At 39.8% G+C, this 20,840-nt stretch overlaps 1 protein-coding gene across 1 annotated transcript; it reads right to left on the bottom strand.

Moving 5' to 3' along the window:
• Positions 1 to 111: 111 nt before the first annotated feature.
• LOC140940420 (uncharacterized) lies at positions 112 to 17,187 on the bottom strand. Its single transcript, XM_073389390.1, has 9 exons — positions 17,059 to 17,187; positions 14,232 to 14,305; positions 11,871 to 12,036; positions 9,897 to 10,123; positions 8,960 to 9,076; positions 5,198 to 5,311; positions 4,029 to 4,145; positions 2,731 to 3,146; positions 112 to 286 (listed from the first exon to the last, which is right to left on the bottom strand). Exons 2-9 carry the CDS (start codon positions 14,287 to 14,289, stop codon positions 122 to 124), a joined length of 1,380 nt encoding a protein of 459 aa, XP_073245491.1. The 5' UTR covers positions 14,290 to 14,305; positions 17,059 to 17,187; the 3' UTR covers positions 112 to 121.
• Between the last annotated feature and the right edge of the window lie 3,653 nt (positions 17,188 to 20,840).

Here is a 20,840-nt window from a genome sequence, read left to right as displayed (position 1 = left end):
ATTCTGATCATATGTTCTGATCCGCCCCATGGCATTTCCCCATCTGTTGTTTTTAAAAGTGCCCCATGGATATATCCGTAGAGTTTGATCCCTGTTTGAAGAATTGATTCCTGCTCGGTGTTCAACAAATGTCCTCAATCATGTTGCGGAGGTCCTCAATCAAGTTGGGGTCGTCGATTGTGGGACGTTGAATGACACGTTCCGGTCTATTCATGGCGATCTTAGTTAACTCTTTCGTAGTGACTTTATTCCCCACACCAACAGCGATGATATTCACGCCACTATCCTGATAAATGTACACACGTTCAGGTTATTAAGTGACAGTAAACGCAGGTGTCTTGCAAAGACGGAGGCAGCGTGGCCGAGCGGTTAGAGCGCTGGGCTCGCTCCAGTCAACTCCCGTTATAGCGGACACTGGAGGGACCTCGAGGTAGTGTCCTCATTAGCGAGAGTCCGTTATAGCTGGAGTTTATTTCAGTCAAACGTCTGTAATTTGTTTTCGCTGGGGAATTACTGCTGTCCGTTTTATCAAGGTGTCCGTTTTAGCGAGGTGTCCGCAAGGCAAGAGTTGACTGTACTCAGAGACCCCGGGTTCACGTCCATCCCTGACCGGTAGCTGGATTTGTTCTCGGTATTCCCGCGTTCAAATACTCGAGCTCGCTTGTAAACAGCCAACTGGTTTGCCTCCGGCCCATTTCCCATGGTCTAGACTCTTATAGATCATGGAAATGGCATCATAAAATGTTCAAAATTCAGTTGGAACCACGAGCTGCAGGCGAGTGGTTTCACTGCAAAGTTTTGAACATTTTATGGCGTCATTTCTATGGTCTATAAGAGAGTAGACCATGGAAAATTGTGGTCGATTGGTTTTTTACAATAACATTTATTTTTAGTTTCCTGCGAAGTCGTCCTCCACGAACTGCGTGAAGCGACGGTTTTCTTATTGTTTTTTTTCGTATTTTTTGCTCAACCTTTGCAGCTTCAAGCACCATCTCACCGTCAGAAATTTAACATTTGGTTCTTCTTTGTCCATGTTGAGAAGTAAAATTATTTTTACGAAAAACCAAAAACAAAACAACCGGCACTGCGTGACATGGTACGTCATTATGGTCTATACTCTCATGGACCATAGGTTTCGACCAATCAGCGCGCGAGGATTCGCTCAGTTCTTGTAAAAATTATATTCCATTTAGATTATTTGTTTCAGGCATTTGCTCGGCCCCGCTAGCATTAGTGCTATAAATACTGCAGAGTGTAAATAACAGAAATTTTATTTTTTTTTATTTTTTATTTTTGCAAGCCGAAGGCGAGGGGTCTCCCCTCGGTGAGGGCGGTTACCTTTTTTGGGCGCTCAAGAAATTAGTCACTGTTTAGCCCTCTTACCTTGAAAACCTTATTCTTAGCTCTGGTGCTGTCATTAATAATTCTTTACCGCAAATATCGGTGAACAGCAGATACCGTTTTGAAAGAAAATAGGACGTATGAGCCCGCGATTTTCGTCCCCGTTACTTTGATGCGTAAAACTTAATGCTAATTCTAGCTGACTTTATGGATAGGTCGCGTCACTTCTGCAGGGATACATTTTTAATAGGGTCAGACGAATAAACATAGCTATATATCAAGTAACAAAGAACCTTTTTGGTATTTGAGCGACCTCTAAGTTAAACTGCGGTGTCAAACCATTAATTATCCTCAGAACCGTTCTTAAGAGCTTACGTAATTTTTTTTCTGCACTACTTACCTTTTTTTTTGACAATTTCCACAGTAAACAATGTTCACTAGAGTTGGTCAAATTGAAAACAGCTTACAGCAAGGTCTTTGTCAAACACCAGGGGTAGGGTTTCAAAGTTGACAAAACGGCCGTGTACTTTTAATAGCGTTCATAACTAAATATATGTCGTTAAATGTTTGTTTTTATTTGCGCTTTTTGTTTAACCAGCGCTCAAATAAATATGATCGTACATGCTGTTTGTTAAAACCTCGATACAATATATCAGGCAGAAAAAAAAATGGAATCGAGGTTGCAGCCTGCGTAGCAAGCGTCTCCTTGCGGTTTAGGAGCAAAGAACGAGGAACGAGAGTCAAAGCGGACTGCGCGAAAAATGGTGCAAGTAAAAGAGTTTTTGGCTCTCGTTTCATTTCTTTCGCGGCCAAAACCGGTCTTTCTTTGCTCCGTAACCAAACGGAAAGGCTTGCTACGCAGGCTATCGAGGTTGTTGAACAGTATAAAGGATCTGAACACGCGACTACGAGAACAAATCCAGTCAGCGGTCAGGGCGGCACTTGAACGGGGCTTCCGAACTACAAGTCCAATACTCTAACCGCTCAGCCACGTTGCCTCCTAAGTCTTTGCCAGGCTGAACAGGTTCTTATATTTCAGGGTAGTTTTTCACAATTCAGGTTAATAAGGTTCTTAATTAGTTCTTGTTGTCGTAGTGTAACCATTGGAAGAAATATTGTGCTACTATGGTTTATGGAAAACATATTTCTAGTGAAAATCCAAACAAATGTAAATCAAAGAAAACATAACTTTTTGCCCGAAATTTCTCACAATTAAAATCCGGAATTTTGACCATAAAAATTGGGGTGATTTTTTTTGTATAAGAACTTCATTTTCTTTACCAGGCTGAGAAGGTGCTTATATTTTTATGTATTTAAATGCCAAATTTCAGCCAGTAGGTTCTTAAATTACCAGGTTCTGATATGCGGGTTTTAACTGTATTTGTCTACCTTTAAGGGTTGTAGAATGTCACTGTAAGGTTGACTCCCTGGCACCGTCTTTCCATCTGTGATCACCACCAACACACTTGGAACTCCAGTTCTATGGCCACCACTGCTGCTGTACAATTCTTTCCCTGCCATCATTAGCGCCTTGTCAGTTCTCCTCTCCCCATCCGGGAATTCCATTTTCATAACCATGATCTTTACATCCATTGCCCGGTGATGACACATCATGTCTGAAAACTGGCAAACTAATTCAGGTTTGCTGCCGTAAGCAATTATTCCAAAGCGTACTTCATCTTTGCTGACTCTGAATTGATTAATAAGGCCAACAAGAAAAATTGTTGTTGAAAACTTGTTCCCCAGGCTGCCACTACCATCGATGATCAAACCGAGGTCGTAAACCCCCTTCTGGTCACAGACACCTAGTAAAGGCAAAAGCCCCAAAAAATAATTATTAAGTCTCTTTCCTTTCCCACACGTGAACCTTCAATGATAAACACACCTTTTTTCATGACACTTAGAAGTGATTTATCAAATAGGAGACGGAGTGTTCTATCTGATATTAAAACAGTGAGATGTGGTATATCCAGCACGAAAAGGAGGGTTTCATCTCATATCCAGACACCCAGAAGTTATATATCTAAAATGAGATGGAGTGTTCCATCTGATATCCAAACAGTAAGAAGTGATATATCAAACACGACAAAGATTGTTTTATCCGATACTCAAACAGTGAGAAGTGACATATCAGACACAGTAAAGAGCGTTTTATCTGATATCCAAACAGTGAGAAGCGATATATCAGACACGGTAAAGAGCGTTTTATCTGATATCCAAACAGTGAGAAGTGATATATCAGACACGGTAAAGAGCGTTTTATCTGATATCCAAACAGTGAGAAGCAATATATTAGACACTTGAAAGATTGTTTCATCCGATTTCCAAACAATGAGAAGTGATATATCAAACACAAGAAAGAGTGTTTTATCCGTCACGATCATCCAAACAGTGGGGAACGATATATCGCCCCATGACAGTCTTGGATTCTAGACTCCAGGCTGTGGATTCCGGATTCCACGTTCTGGATTCCGAATCCCTTTCAATGGAACTTGGAATGCGATTCTTTAGTGGGATTCCGGATTCCTTGAGGTGAATTACGGATTCCAAAGCCCAGGATATGACAAACAGACACAATAAGGCGTCTGTTATCTGATATCCAGCAGGCACTGAGAGGTGATCAAACACAAGAAGGCTTGAGATAATACTACTGATAAAACACGAAAACTAATGAGTTTGGCTCATACTCTCGTTTTCACAAAATGTCCCAGTAAATCCAGGTTTACACTGACACTTAAACGAGCCTACTGTGTTCACGCAGGTTCCCTGATTTTGGCATCGCGTCATAACACATTCGTTGACGTCTGAAAAAGAAACAAACAAACAAAACTAACAAAATAAAAGGTTTGTAAACGTGGTTACAGACAAGATATTTGAATCCTGCTTTATTAAACGTTATTTGGGATATAGCATGCATGAATAATATAGACGTTTTCGTCTTTATTCTGTGGTGTCCCTGTAAAGAGAGAGATTTCTTTTAAAACGTTTGAATACACAGTGTCTCTGGCAGTGCCTCTGCAGATTGTCCGAAATTTTTAGTGAAACATGGAAAAAACGTTTATTGCAAAACAGTGCGACTGTCGACAATCCTAGCTAGGGCATGATCTGTAGGTCCACCAAACCAGGTGAACCAACGTACAAATGTCACACTCCCACTTTCCAAACAGCACTATTGGAAAAAAAAACACGCCATTTCATATCAAACCTAAACGACAGCTACCAAAATGGGACGTGCACCGACCTGTATCATATAGCATTATCGCCGACTCAGTGCCCTGCTCTTGGGGGGGGGGGGGGGGAGATGTCACTTTTTTAAAGTTATCTGCTGATCAGTGAATCATTTTCATTTGATTGTCATTTAATTTTTGTGTGCAGGTATTTATTTTGCCTGCAGTGGTTAGAAATTTATTGTTTCGAGTACCAAGTATTCAATAGAAGCGCCCGTTTACAGTGTTATTATTATCTTGAGTGGTTTATCGAACTTTTCTCTGTTCAACTCCACTTTTGCTGCCCTGCTCATTTTTATTCAGAGACTTCTCTCGGCCGGGAGCTGACGTCTAATTTTTGCCTTCCTTTGAAGTTCGCCCACAACCCCACCCTGCTGTCGGACCGTGCCCGCTAATTTATAGCCACTACTATAATTATCCCTTTCAGGTTCGAAGATCTTTAAAAGTTTTCGAAATGATCAGACCATGTCAAAGCAAATTCAGTACAAGAACTTTATATGAATTTGATCTAAGTTTTTAAACCAATATAAAACTAAGAAACTTATGAGCAACCCTGTATTCTCTCTGAGTTGTCGGAAATCGAAACACCACTACATATTTTTGGAACATCGTGAAGAATTTTGCCTTACCTTTTTCACAGAGTTTGCCTTGATATCCTTTACGACAAAAGCATTCAAAACTTCCTGGTTTGTTAAAACAGCTTCCCCCATTTTTGCAAGGCATTCTGTTGCATTCGTTGACGTCTCAGAGGAAGAACAGCAATTAAAAAAATAATGAATATCTTCTTTAAACTATCCTATTTTAATTGGTATCTCAAGGATCAGTTTAGAGGTTTTCGTCTGTAGCATGAGGACAGTGTCTGCTATAACTCATGCCAACTCAAAACACCGTATGTTGAGTCGGTATGCTTTGACTTGTGGAAGTGCCATAATGGTACAAGCATTCGAACGAGTTGAGGAACTGGATCGTTAAGAGTGGCAGGCCCGTAGCAAGCATAAAATGACTCGTGGACTGAGCGAGTGACCCACATTAGCTCCCTTCCCCCGCCCTGCTTCGGTCCCTCGGTTAAAGCATACTTCTTGGTACATGTCAGATCACTACATTTGTCTACAATACCTTTTGTTCTTGTCTCTAATTTTCCGTTTGTGTTGACTTTGACGAAATAGAGAACTTGTTTGGGATATCATTCGCGCAAAATTTGCCAAACAATTGCTTTCGGTTTTCTTTCTCCCCAACGAAGTCATTAGCTACGTCTACAAGGGTCAGAGCATCTGTTCTGTCCTTGTGAACATGCAAAATCATGAGGTGGTTCAGGTGGGATTGTCATTGGTGTATTTCGATCCATTTTGCTTCTGACTATTTTGATGCTTAATAAGCAGATATTTTAAAGCTGTTGGTTGTTTTTGGCAGAGCAAAAATACGATTTCGTTCATTTACACAATTCTAAATTGCACAGGAGGACAAGAGTACATAATCTTACTATGATCGACAATACTTTGAAACTTTAGCTTCCATTGACAGCTGTCCATTTTAGTAGAAAAATTCCACTTTGTAGCAGAATTTAATTCAAGTCTGAAAATTTCTTGGGGGGGCTGGAGCCCCGCCCCTCCCCCTGCTACGGGCCTGGAGTGGCATCCCAGGGGCTCTCTCGCGCTTTCTTGAAAACTTTCGCCGCTATTTTACCCGACCCGACTGACCGCTCCTGGGTCTCTGAGGATGCCGACCTGCTGGTATCGCGTTAAACTTTTGTTATTAACACATAAGCCGAACAAATATACCACGACTTTTATCTCTCTTACACTCATAGTGAATTAAGAAAGAGAAACACGTATGAGCTGCTCAAAATCCTTCAAAATTTGTTTTTACGGCACAGGTTTGAAACAATTTTACAAGCTTCATTGTAACAACAATTTCCTAAAAGAACACAGATCGAAACTGTTATGAACATTAACCTTATTTATTGACGGTGGAACCTCTCCTTGGGACACGTCTATTCAAGGGACACCTCCATTCACGGGACACCAAATTCGGTGCCGGTTAAATGTTCACATAATCTTTGTATCCATTACCCTAACATTGAACGGACACCTCTATTCAGGGGAAAGGGACAGTTTTTCTGGGCCCCGAAACCCGGGTTTAACCTCGATTCAGGGGACACCTTGGCACTCAAAAAGTGGCTGACCACAAAGAGGATTGATATCTTTGAATTAATGTACAGTACTCACAATTATGAAAGCTTTCACAAGCTGAACTATCTAACTTGAATCGATGCTGTCTTTGTTGGTGAATTATTAAGAAACCCAGCCCAACCTCCATTCAGGGGACACTTCTATCCAAGGGACACTTGCCTCGGTCCCGAGGGTGTCCCCTGAATAGAGGTTTCACTGTAATTTGTTTTTTTTATTATTATCAGGGGCCCATAATCCGGAGTGAGCAGCTTCCATGTACTCATGTCACGGCGTTTTCACGGACCAGTTTATTTTTAGAACGGTTTTGGCGCGAATTTAGAATATCTTTTAAGTCCAACAAAGCGGTCAGCAAAACCTACAGACCTGAAAATGATAATTTTTGCCTTTTAATGACGTTACGTTTTCCTTTTTGATATCTTATACTTCGAATGCGTTTATAGACGTGGCGGAGATTCCATTTTCGCGGGAAAAATTGCTCTAATTGCAAATTCAGTACAAGAACTTTATATGAATTTGATCCAAGTTTTAAACCAATATAAAACTAAGAAACGGATGAGCAACCCTGTGATTCTCTCTCAGTTGTCGGAAATCGAAACACTTTTACATATTTTTGAAACATCGTGAAGACCTCTGCCTTGCCTTTTTCACAGAGTTTGCCTTGATGTCCTTTACGACAAAAGCATTTAAAACTTCCTGGTTTGTTAAAATAGCTTCCCCCATTTTTGCAAGGCATTCTGTTGCATTCGTTGACATCTCAGAAAAAAAACAGCGATAAAAAAATAATAAATATCTTCTTTAAGCTATCCTATTTTAATTGGTATCTCAAGGATCAGTTTAGAGGTTTTTGTCTGAAGCATGAGGACAGTGTCTGCTAAAACTCATGCCAACCCAAAACACCATATGTTAAGTCGGTATGCTTTGACTTGTGCAAGTGCCATAATGGGACAAGCATTCGAATGAGTTGAGGAACTAGATCGTTAAGAGTGGTATCCCAGGGGCTCTCTCGCGCTTTCTTGAAAACTTTCGCCGCTGTTTTACCCGTCCCGACTGACCGTCCCTGGGTCTCCGAGGATGCCGACCTACTGGTATCGCGTCACACTTTTGTTATCAACACATAAAGCCGAACAAATACCACGACTCTTATCTCTCTTGCACTCATAGTGAATTAAGAAAGAGAAACACGTATGAGCTGCTCAAAATCGTTCAAAATTTGTTTTTACGGCACAGGTTTGAAACAATTTTACAAGCTTCATTGTAACAACAATTTCTTAAAAGAACACAGATCGAAACTGTTATGAGCATTTAACCCTACTTATTGACGGTGGAACCTCTCGTTGGGACACGTCTATTCAAGGGACACCTCCATTCACGGCACACCAAATTCGGTCCAGGAGAAATGTTCACATAATCTTTGTATCTATTACCCTAGTATTGAACGGACACCTCTATTCAGGGGAAAGGGAGAGTTTTTCTGGGCCCGGAAACCCGGGTTTAACCTCCATTCAGGGGACGCCTTGGCACTCAAAAAGTGACTGACCACAAAGAGCTAGGGTTGATAACTTTGAATTAATGTACACTACTCACAATTATGAAAGCTTTCACAAGCTGAACTATCTAACTTGAATCGATGTAATGCACTTGTGTGAATTCAACATATAATATCGCAGAGATTAGTTAATGATGATTATTTTTATGCTGTCTTTATTGGTTAATTATTAAGAAACCCCAGACCAACCTCTACTCAGGGGACACTTCTATCCAAGGGACACTTGCCTCGGTCCCGAGGGTGTCCCCTGAATAGAGGTTTCACTGTAATTTGTTTTTTTATTGTTATCAGGGGCCAATAATCCGGAGCGAGCAACTTCCATGTACTCATGTCACGTCGTTTTCTCGGACCAGTTTGTTTTTAGAACGGTTTTGGCACGAAGTCCAACAAACCAGTCAGCAAAACCTACAGACCTAAAAGTGATAATTTAATGACGTTACGTTTTCCTTTTTGATATCTTATACTTCGAATGCGTTTATATACGTGGCGGAGATTCCATTTTCGAGGGAAAAATTGCTCTAAAATGTGTCTAAAAATAAACCGGTCCGTAAAAGCGCCGTGACATAGGCCTAGTTTGGGAGTTGCTCGCTACGGCGTATGGGCTCCTGTTATTATTATTTTTATCTAAGCTGGCGTATACTTTGATGGAGCCAAACCTGTTTCGCAGTGACTGCCTGTGAAGCCTTGCGTACAATCACATTTGTATCCAAATGGCTTTGCAGCGACACACGTTGCACCGTTCTTACATGGGTGTTTCCTGCAGTGGTGTACATCTGAAACACAGTTGAAATCAATAGTAAAATTAAGAAAAATCCTATAAAAATGTGAGCCTTGAGATTTCAGGATTGTCCGGATCTCTGCTAGCGTCTATGTTGACAGTTGAATTTGTTTTAAGCCCCTAATAACCATCTCCTAATAACACAACCTCTTCCCTAGGGTTTTTTTTTTCTTAGAAAAAGGGAAAAAACCTCGCTTAGTAAGGGGCTGGTCGTTTATTACCTGCGAGGGGAAGGGGTCGGACATTTTGCTGGGGGATCATTTTCAGAATCTTGATTGCTTTTGGGGGATTGCTGCAAAACGAGTTGGATAGCGATGTTGCGCGTTTTACCACCCACGAAACAAACCTCGCAAGAAAGGTTCGAACATGGGTGGTAAAACGCGCAACGTCGCTATTCAACTCCTTTTGCAGCAATATTGCAAAAGAAGTTGCACGTTTTTTGTAGCCCGTTTTACCGGATCGACTACAGATAAAGTATGTGGTGAACTTCGGCAGGATTCGGCTTCGGCTGTGGGGTAGCTTTCACAATATGTAAACTGAATTTATGGGGGAATCAGTTTTGAAAAGGTAGGATGAATTGGGGGGGGGGGGGGGGGGGGCGGGGGGTCGGTTAGAAAATCTTCTAAGTTTTCTCAAAATAACCACCAACCCCACTCCACCCTCCCCTCCCCCGCTTCCTCCACCACAAACGACCAGCCCCTTAAATGCCAAACATACTTATAATTCTGAAACAACTTACAGTGATGAATTAGGGCGGCCGGAAGTCTGTACTAAGTGGCTTTAGCATATCTACGTATGGGCTGAAACAAACTTACCGAGTTTGTACATAAAATTCACATTATCCATCCCCATACATTCCCTGGGATCATTCATGTCGCAAGGAGGAGGATGCTTTACAAGAATCATCAAACATCTGTCTGAGCCTCCATTTCTGTTAAATGATTTTTCCGCATCAGGGCCGCTCCAACATTCTGCATAGTTCTGCAGTCCAAACACTGTGAAATTTTGCCTCCGTGCGACCTCAGCACACCTGCAGGCCAGGCTGTCATTGAAATAGACAGAGGAAAAATGTCAGTTAAGATGGATAGCTATCATCCTCTGCATACAAAGTCTTTCCCCAGTCTCCATGCGGGTGTTCCACCGGGCCAATGGCATGCACCAAATAGGCTCTCGTATGCTTCAACGCAACTCAGCCCTTTTTAAAACTTTTGTCTTGCAAATTAATAAAAATTATTTTTACGTCTGCTTCCATCTCGACAGTTCGGAATGAACCAAGAACTATCAGTAATTGATCTGGAAATCAATCTTAATTCAAGCTTAATCAACACATAAATGGATCTACACATACGGAAGGTCACACTTTCGATCTTGTAATCACTAGATCTGATGATAACATTGTTTCAAATTTATGAATTGATTCTCTCTTTTTTATATATCTGATCACGCCGCTGTTCATATGCTCAAAAAGCCAATGTTCGATAAGGAGGCTTACCTTTAGAAAGTTTCGTTCTATTGCCTTGATAATTTTGGTTCTGATGACACAAATTCTAACCTTCCCGAGTGTTTTGCTACACCGCTTCTGTACCTTGACTATCTTATCATTCATTATAACGGCGTTCCAAGTTCCATTCTAGCCATCTTAGACTTAATAAAAGTCCTTAATTTTTGTTACTGGTTAGTCGCTCGCTCGGTCGCTGTGCTAGACTGCGAGCAGTCTCTCTTTTTCTGCAGATTTAGTGAGAGCAAGCACGCGCGCGAAGGAGCGGCGAAGCCGCGAGACGCGCGACCGTCTCGCGCCATCAGTCATGCGCGTGGCCATTTGCGTGTCTCGCGTTTTGCTCGACGGACTACAGAAAAAAGAGAGACTGCTCGTAGTCTATCGCTGCGCGACCTCATTCATTAAAGCTCGCTTCGTTCACTTTTAAGAACTTATGAGAGGTCGACTTACAGCAAGTCTATCATTTAGCCATCCATGCTCCTGTAAAAACCAAAACCGTTACCTTACGTCATGCTACACCTTGGTACTCAGAGGAGATACACAGCGTGAACAATTAAATATATCAGGAGATTGGAACAGCGATGGCTGGTGAAGAACCAAACTTCTGATCAATCGCCAGTTGTTTATTGATCAATGCCGTGCCTGACGTGCCGTCTACAAGTTAATTGTTTCTTCCGAGTAAACACTTCAGTATTACACTTCACTATTCAGTGATAATTAATAATCAGTCGAACTACAAACTTCTTTTCAAGACAAATGACAATCTATTAGATAGAAAGTCGAGTTCATTTCCAATAAGACAACTAATATACTGGTCGACTTATATTAGATGAAGAAGCTTTCACCCACTTAGTTCCCGAGGTCAAGCGGGTCTGTCCTTATAAGGTTTGATGAATTCAGTATGGTAACCGTTGATGAAGTCTGCAAATGTGTTACGTGAAATTAACTTCCAAATCGTGTGATCTTGACCCTCTTCCTGGCTATGTCACAAGAAAAGCTCTGGGTACACTGATACCATTTATCTCTAAGATTATTAATACTTCGCTGCAATCTAGCCAAATGCCCTCTCAATTAAAAGTTGCCAAGCTACACGCCCTCTACTTCACTAAGCGGCCTTCCCCGAGTCATGCGCAATTTTTAAACTATCGCACTGTTTCAAATCTTACTTGCATCAGCAAAGCAATTGAGAAGTCGTTTGCTAACCAACTGATCTCCTATATTAACAAAAACAAGAGTTCCACAATTTCGGTACTTGGTATAAGAAGTTTTGATACAGAATTCACAAACGTACCTGTGAATCGACTCCTCCCATTTACGCCAGTCTAAAAGGTATCCGTCAGGACTGTCACTTCTGTCCGTTATCAACAGCTGCCAGGGGTTCGAGGAACTGAACACTTTTTTATAACAACCCAGCTTATGGTAAGTTCGAGTGCATTTTACGTGAGGCAACGCTGCCACTGTACAGATAAATAAATTGATAAATGATAAATTAAACTTCGCACCCCTTTATTCTTTAAAAGACTTTTTCATGACAGGGTCAAGATTGGGGCCATTCCTTTGATCGTGTAACTCTGGAAGTTACGTATGTTCAATACAACTCCAACCCCGTTTTCCAATATGGCGACATATTCTTCGTCATGATAACGGCAGGGGTATTTTGCCGCCTGATTTTGCAGAACACCAAACGCCGTATGCAGAACGCCGCATGACTCTGAGTTCAGTAATAAGGCTTAGGAAACTGAATGAATCAGGCTCCATTTAGGGTCATAATATTGGGAAAACAGACCTGAAACTTGATTCACGCAGTTTCCTAACCTTAATCACTAAACTTTAGAGTAATTCGACGTTCTGCATTCTCCGAACACCGAATGACTCTGAAGTTTCGTGATTAGGGTTGTACAAAAGGGTGACTCAGTTTCCATCTAGGGTCATTATACTGGGAAACCTGACCTGAAACGTATTAATTCATTCCGTTTCCTCCCTACCTCACTAAACTTCAGAGTCATTCAGCGTTCTGCATACCCTTGCCGCCATGATAAACAAATTAACTGCAAAAAATCGTGGACGAAGATCCCGCTGGTTGTCAACCCTCTGTCAACGTTGGATCTCTAGAAAAGAAATCTAATCAGCTAAAATATTAAGAAGAAAAACCCAGAAGTCCAAAGACTACTGCAAAGCTGATAACAACATTTATTGCTTTTTTCAAACAATATTTCGGCTAGCCTTACCAGCCTTCTTCAGGTTTACTGATGTTACTGACTTTTTGATAGGGGGAATTAAAATTTATATTAGTTGTATTTTGTATTTTTGTATTTTTACTCCATCCTATAATACATTAGTTGTACAATAATACAATAGTTGTACAGAATCAATAATACGTTAGTTGTACAATATCAGTTAGGACAAAGTTGCTTAAACTACGTGTACATAATAATAATAATAATAATAATAATAATAATAATAATAAAAGAAGAAAATTAGAATGGAGAAAGGCACATTATAGTAAAACTAATCATGGCCCCATCTATTAGTTAGATGGAGAATGTCGTGATAAAAATTGTTTAAAAAAGACACATGGAATTTACGTACAACATAAAAGAGAATAAAAGAACTAATAAGGATATAGATAACAATCTGTCACGGTGTTTTAGGCCATTTGGTTCAAGAGTCATGGTCTTATCTATCAAATGTGACTCCCTTGCTTTGCAGACCTGAGTCACGTGAGGAATGCGGAATTATTGCGGACGACAAGAGGAGCCTGCAATCCTAATCTCCAGGTTGTTATTACGCATGCGTCGCATGTATGTAGCTTGCATAATCGCATACTAAGAACAAATGGAATGCACTTAACGCAATTTTATCACGCGCGTTTGGACCTTCTATCACCTGTAATTGATTACGTGTGTTTTGCACATCTCTCACGTGAAACTTATGTAAACCACAGCCGTGGAGCAAAAGTGGTTTGACTTTCGATCGTCGTCGCGCGCGTCTCCGTAACCTTTGGTTATTACTAGTTTCTAGTGTAAGTAACTGCAGGCAGGAGCCCATAACCCGGGGCGAACAACTCCCATACCAGGCCTATGTCACGGCGTATTTACGGATCAGTTTATTTTTAGACACATTTTAGGGCACTTTTTCCCTCGGAAATAGAATCTCCACCATGTATATGAGCGCATTCGAAGTATAAGATATCAAAAGAAAAACTAAACGTTATTAAAAGGCAAAAAATTATAATTTTTAGGTCTGTAGGTTTTGCTGACTGGTTTGTGGAATTTAAAAGATATTCAAAATCGGCGCCAAAATCCTAAAAATAAACTGGACCATGAAAACGCCGTGACAAAAGCACATGGATGTTGCTCGCTCCGGATTATGGGCCACTGCTGCATGTCAGTGTGAGAATGGTCCGAGTTAGAGAGAAAGTGTTTGGAAACAATAAGGGGTCTAGATTTAATGTAAGTTTTGTCGACTGGACGTCTGAGGTAGTTAAATCTGACCTTGAGGCGTCGCTTAGTTTCACCAATATAATGTTAACTGCAGAGGTTACATTCTCCGCCGCCGCCGCCATATCGAAAAACGAAAAGACCCCGAGGACGAAGTTGATACAAATCTAATCTCTTTCGCTGACTAAAATGACTTGAATCTGTATACTTACATGTATCAGATGCATGGAGTTGGACCAAAGTGACAAGGAAGTAAATGCTCAGATACATGTCCGTCAGTGTTTTTCTGTCAATTTAATGCAAAACAAAAATTTGGTGACTTTTTTGAAGAAAACAAGCTCTTGCCGGCTCTATTATAATAAGAACGTTTTCCAGCCAACTACTCGAAAAAGGGATGTAACTCTTCTAATGTGTGATCTATGAAATGGTAGTACAGTGAAATTTCTATTAAGCGGATACCTTCGGGACCCTTCCAAGTGTCCCCTTAAAAGTAGAGGGTGTCCGCTTAATTAAGGTTTGTAAAAATTGCGCAATGTTTGTTAACGATTAATTTTCAACGGTTACTCTGTACTGTGATAAATTTCCACGTTGTTAAGGGAGCTAAAGAAGCTGTGCTTTACTTTTTGCAAGACTTTCGGTCTAATCTACAGTATATTGACAGCTAAATTTATTGAATTATCTTTATTAATCGACTACAGTACCTATTTCAGGGACGTGATCCAATACTACTTTTGTCAATTCAGTCCAGTGTCCGCTAAAAAGAGGTTATTAACAATACAAATTAACGAAATATAATTTATTTTAGTGTTTAATAGAGGTGTTCGCTGAATAGGGGTTCGTTGTAAAGGGAAACATAAGACGTTAACTTCTGGACCCAGCTTAGTGTCCGCTTAATAGAGGTTTCACGGCCTTTACAACGCAAACTTTTTGTTTATGTTTGTGTCGATTCGGTACTGTTTTGCAGACGGACTTAGCCAGAAGTGCAGTAGGCCACTTCTGAGTTCCAAATAACCTCACTTTCAAAATGAGGCCAAGTGCACAACCTTTTTGGTGAAAATGAGTTTTATTTGCACGCGAATGAAAAATCATTTCCATATCAAACGCTTAGCACTTAACCTCATTTTGATACAGAGGCTGAAGGGAACTCGGAAATGGCCTGTTCCGTCTGTGACGAAGGCTAAATGTTTACACGATTAGCATAAACAAATTTTCATTTAAGTCCAAGATGGCGGCGATTTTGAGTGTCGTTACAGGTCCTTCAGAAAGTAGCATATCTTTTAGATGGTTTTCACTGTGACGTCATCAAATTGTAAAGTCAAGAAATAGCGAGGTTTTACGAATTCTTATTTACACTAGGTTGAAGATAAACAAAAAGGAAATTTTTGTACAAGTTTCCATTTCCGTGGCATGTTTCATTTCGAAAATACAGCAATTAGAACTTCCGAGCTTTCACAGTGCGTGACACCAAAATAGGAATGCTGTCTCGTTGAAAAAAGTCTCTCCTCTTGATTTTCAGCAGTATAGCCACTTCAAGTATTAGAAGATATGTTTATGCGTACGTATGCTAGTTCTCGAGTGAAAAGAAAGAGCTTTCATAGAAAAAGCGAACTCCAGATGTTTTTTTGTTGATTTCCGGCGGCTATACTGGTGCACCAAAACGGTGCACCAATATGGCGTCTCAATACAAAGCTCCACAAAGGTGCGTGAAACGTTTCGGCAAATAACTCAGAAACTGTGGGCCACAAAGACCTGAGACTCGGACAAATTGTTTATATTTTAGTCTTTTATAACATTTCATTTTCTTGGCTTCTTCCACTGGACCGTTTCCAGTGAAAACGATATATAAGTTTATGGGATGTTACATAAGAGGGAAACGGGAAAAATGGGAACAAAACATCTTAGGAAATCCCTTTTTACCCAGGAAATTCAAATTCCATAAATTACACTCAACCATAAACACTGTGAAATTTGTAAGTTAGAACAATTGTAGCACATGTAAAAGCTACTTCTTAGAATAAGTTAGATTATAGAAAACTGGTCAAATTTAAGAATTTGCCAAAAAGCTTTGGAGAAACTTGAGGAAAGCCGTTGAGAAATCTCTTTCTACGTGTTTTTTCGAGGTTGCACATTTTCGGATTTTGGGGGTAAGTAAGAAGCGGTGAAGATGAAGCAAGATGAAGCGGTGCGTCCTGATTGGCTACCCGAATAGGTACGGTAAGGCCTATATTTTACCTGCTTCAGAATTCCCGCTTTGGTCCCCCAAGAAAAAAGACATATTATAAATAATTTATTGCCCAAGCTTATCCGTTCAAAATAGCTGGATATTGGCTTTGTTCTCTTTTGCGTTTTCATTTACCTTGACGTCGTCTCAACCGATAAAAACGCAAGCAAATGCAGCCATCTCGGCTTAATGCTTGGTCAATAACGCATATGCACTGTGTGCCGCAATAAAATGATATAATCGACGGGGCGCTTGTTCTTAAAAATATGGAAAGTGTCACCATAAATGGTAGCTCCTGGGCAGTACTTTCCTGTGTTAATAATGTTCATTTCTCTTAATAAGGTGATTCTAACTGTTGATTCAGTGGATGAAATCATAAGTGTGACCACTCAAATGAAAGCTACTAAGCAGTACTTTCCAGTTGTACTGTTTTTATACTGTACAAGTTGATTCTAACTTTTGCTTCTGTGGATAAAGTACTAAAATGTGACCATTCAGTGGTTTTGTTTATTATCTTCTTCAACTGTGGCTCCAATTCTTGAGTCGGTGTATGAAATACAAAAGTGTGGCTATTCAGACGAAAGTTACTGCGAAGTACTGTCAAGTTTGCAGCAACAGTCTGTAGTGCTGTTCATCATATGCCTCTGAGGGTGTGGCAAATGTAGGTCGTTTTTAATTTGTTAATACTAAATTACCAATTTATTTTGAGCTTTATCGTTATCAACCACCAGTACTAGTTATCAGTCCCCACCTCTAGGCGAAAATTTTAAAGCCTTTTTCACTGTATTCACAACGTGCTTTCAGCCTAGCAGTCTTACCTTAACCCGACGAGGTCATTGAACGTTGAGGGTATCAAAAAAGTTGTTGGTTCGAACAAAGAAGACCGAAGGTTGCAGAACTGAACTGCTACATACGCCAGTCCTTTGCAAGTAGCCGATTTTATTCTTTCAAACTTACAAAAGGCAATTTTACATCTGACACCTTCGTCGAGAAATGCAAACAACCGTCTAATTTCTTAATTAATTCCAGCTTAAATTCAAAGAATAATGTACATAATGCTCTAAGAGGATGAGATATTTTCATGAAACGCAAATACTTTTTGCGCTTGCAAAGTACTCTCGATCGTTGAGGAATTGCAAAAAAAAAATTTCCATCGAAATAAGTTTAAAACCCTACTCTCTTTCTTAACTAAAAATATAGAAATAAGTTTGAAATCATGCTCCTTTGTATCGAAATACTGAACCTGTTATTTGTTTGATTTAAAGCTGACTTATTTGCAGGTTTATTATTGCTCTGCCGTCAAAATCGAAATCTGGTTAAAACTTTAGTTCAGGCACGTGTCAAAAGTAATCGGCGTTCAAAATACTTTAAAATTTCATAGCTACGACTTTCTTGACAGTCGAAATGATTTAAAAGATTTTAGTAAGCGTGTCAAAACAGATATAGAACAGTGAAAACAGAAACAGGAAGGAACAAAACGTAATAAGAGAGGATCACTCAAAAACTGCTTCTTTAATTGACATATTGTTGCTTGACAACAAACTTCCTCTTTAAGAACTCGTAAGAAGAAGCGGGAGGCAGGGGAGGTGGCGAGGGGTGCTGATGGGAAGGAAGAATGAAAGGTAATTTCCTAATTTCGTTCTACTGCTACACACTTAACCATTCAAAATGTCGAGGTTTGGTGGTCAGTTTTAACACCGGAGAGCGGACATCCAAATGAACGTGAAGTGTTCGTCTTTTCGCAAAAAAATTTTATGATCGACGGTATCCGACCTTTTTCAAGACAATACATACATTGTACGAGAAGAGGCGCTCATCCATGTTTGCCTGAATGGTATTCACAATATCGAGAATTGAATGTTGCGTTGAATGCACTTTGTGGAAGCCATATTGCGATGGCGAAAGTAGATTGTTTTGCTTAATGAAAGTTTTTACCCTCGTAAAGACCAGTTTTTCGAAGATCCTATTAAATTTAAACAGTAGAGAAATAGGCCTGTAATTGTTTGCGTCAATATGCTATCATCAGCTTTGAATGAGTTTTACCATTTTTCGTCTAGTGGGATACACTCTAGCCCAAATAGATAGACTGTTATTGTTTTCTCGAGTCTATTGCTCATAACATTTGGCGAGTACTTAGACATGATTATTATTCATTCAAAATATTTCCCGATTGTGATTGGCTAAAAGCACACGGATGATTCACCATAACCAGCTACTGATGACCAAATTTGGAAGAATTTTGGGATTAATGAACCGATGACGTCAAAAGTGCAGCTTCTTTGCACGTTAATGCACCGTTAACCGAGAAGACCTGGGAACGAGGTTGAGTTGTTTTGGTTGTGAAAACAAAAATGCCGGATATTTCACTCGTTTCAAGAGTAAGAACTAGGCGAAATAATAGCTAATATATAGATTTAGCCAGGGCTAAAAGCGAAGCTCCCGTTAATAAATTCATAATTTAAATCAAACAATAAACTTGTAATCCACAGATCAGGGCACATTCATTTGACGTTTAAGGCAAAGGCTAAGTGATTTTAGAGAAAAATAATTTGACAGTCCAAGAGTGAAACAGCTTTTAAATCGAGTTGTTAAATAGTCTTATTTGTACAGCCAAAAATAGCAGTCATGTTCAATCACAGTAGATTAGGCCTGGAAAACAAATAGACCTACCTATTCGTGTATTGTATTTGCATTAGCTGTTGCATCATAATGTGGTATTCGCCAGTCTCTCCAACATTTCTCCGTTTGAGAGACTATGGATAATTGGACAACCCCGAAATATAATTTTAAGAAACACTCGCGCCACAATAGTCCTTGATGGCAGCCAATTTACACGTTGCATTCCTCTGTGTAAAAGAGAGGCCAAAATAAAAAAATCAGGCCGGGTTTTTTGTGTTCGACAAGTTAAGTTTACTAGTAAATCTTGGCGACGAATCTGGTGGCGTGTAAACCAGCCTTTTAAACATACTTTTTCTCATCACGTCTCAGGTAAACAGTACTATGAGGCACTTGTTTTTATCATACAGACCTCGGACAGAATTTGTTCTTTTTTGCCCTATTTCAACCTATAATTCTGCAGTTTTTCACAATTTTGCAATAGAATTTGCACTCATTCAATATCCACGACGATCAAAGCACGCGCTTCCTTTGCACAACAAATTATAGTATTGAATTATAAAACGTTTTCATGAAGAGAATTCTATAATGCCAGGACTTTTCAGTTAGAAAAATCTGGTCCTATGATATGCAGGGTAATAATTATGGGCTTTTAATGAAAACGATAAAAAAATTCCCAAAATCACTTTTCGGCCAGCCGGATGGGTCTCACTTTTGACAGGCACCAAATTTGCAGTGCGATTAATAGAGTTACCATTTACGCTTCAACATGATAGATAAATTGTTATGTTTAGGTTTTATTTCCCTTTATTTATTAAACTGCGTTTGGCTTTGTTATGTGTAATCTTTAAAAGCGAGTGATATTTACTCGCGGCGTTTTGAGTATTCCTGCATGCGATGTTTATGTTCGACTGGAAACAACCGGTGCAGCGATGAAAATTGCGAGAGGGACTACTAACAATCAATAAAATAAATTTAATTCGGTGAAACATGTACAGAGACAATAGTTTTCATTCACGAAGAGAAGTATTGAGAGTAAAGTGTCTCAGAAAATCATGAGTCAGGTAAGCATAAGCTTATTTATGTTTTAAGCCGGCTTCCCGGTGTTCGCTCTTTTTCAAGATGAACTCAAGGCAAGAAAATCGCTCAGAGCTTTCTGTTTACAGCCAAAATCATAAGTAAATAATCTTCGGAACCTTTTCTTTGAATTTGCGGGTCAAAAAATGTCTAAAGGCTTTTTAAACCTGATACTATTGTAGGTTAGATCATTGCTCGTGTATAAACTTAAGCCGCATAAACCATACGCTCGACTTCAGGAAACCGAAAAAAAAAAAAAACACATCAAAGACAATAATTGCTCAGGCTTACCAGTCGAGATGCTGCTTTTGAAGGTCATCAAGTGTTCCAGAATCGCTTGAGACTTTTCAACCCTCTTACGCCTCAAGCAAGGGCAAGTGAGTAAGCTCATTTTTGAAAACGATGCCATCCGAAATCGGATTTCTAATGACTTTGACAAGCGGTGCATTTGTCAACAAAAAGCGAAATAAACAAACCAGCCACGAATTACAGAACAATCTTGATAGCAGCTGTATTTCATTTTGTGCACCAAGTAGAAAGACACTTTAAAACATCACAAGATGACACAAAACTCTGTCAGCTCCAGCTATCATTAAGCAAGTTTCCAGACGCTGCATAAATTTTCCGCATAAACTCACCTGTCAAATTTTGACCAATCAGAACATAAAAATTGGACGTAGAGCGTGATCAACGCGTGACAGTGAGAAAAGTCAAACGCGATTGCCTTCCCTGCATGGAAATGTAAAAGCCGGTTGAATTTTCGTGTCCGAGGTCAGTTCGAAATCAACATTTTAAAAGTGCGGCTCATGAAACACGACTTATTTCATACGCATTTTTAAAAAAAATGAACTTGGGCCTGCGATCATTTAAAAAGTAGCAACTTGTCAGCGGATACCTTCAAAAAATT

This window comes from Porites lutea, chromosome 6 (assembly GCF_958299795.1).
Source record: "Porites lutea chromosome 6, jaPorLute2.1, whole genome shotgun sequence".
Classification (NCBI taxonomy): domain Eukaryota; kingdom Metazoa; phylum Cnidaria; class Anthozoa; order Scleractinia; family Poritidae; genus Porites; species Porites lutea.
This window is presented reverse-complemented; position numbering and strand designations above follow the sequence as displayed.

Coding starts and splice junctions, on each gene's coding strand:
- LOC140940420 (XM_073389390.1), bottom strand. CDS start 14,289: ATGTATCTGAGCATTTACTTCCTTGTCACTTTGGTCCAACTCCATGCA. Junction 9,077..9,896: donor GAATTTTATGTACAAACTCG/GTAAGTTTGTTT, acceptor ACTGTGTTTCAG/ATGTACACCACTGCAGGAAA. Junction 287..2,730: donor ACATTCTACAACCCTTAAAG/GTAGACAAATAC, acceptor TACATTTATCAG/GATAGTGGCGTGAATATCAT.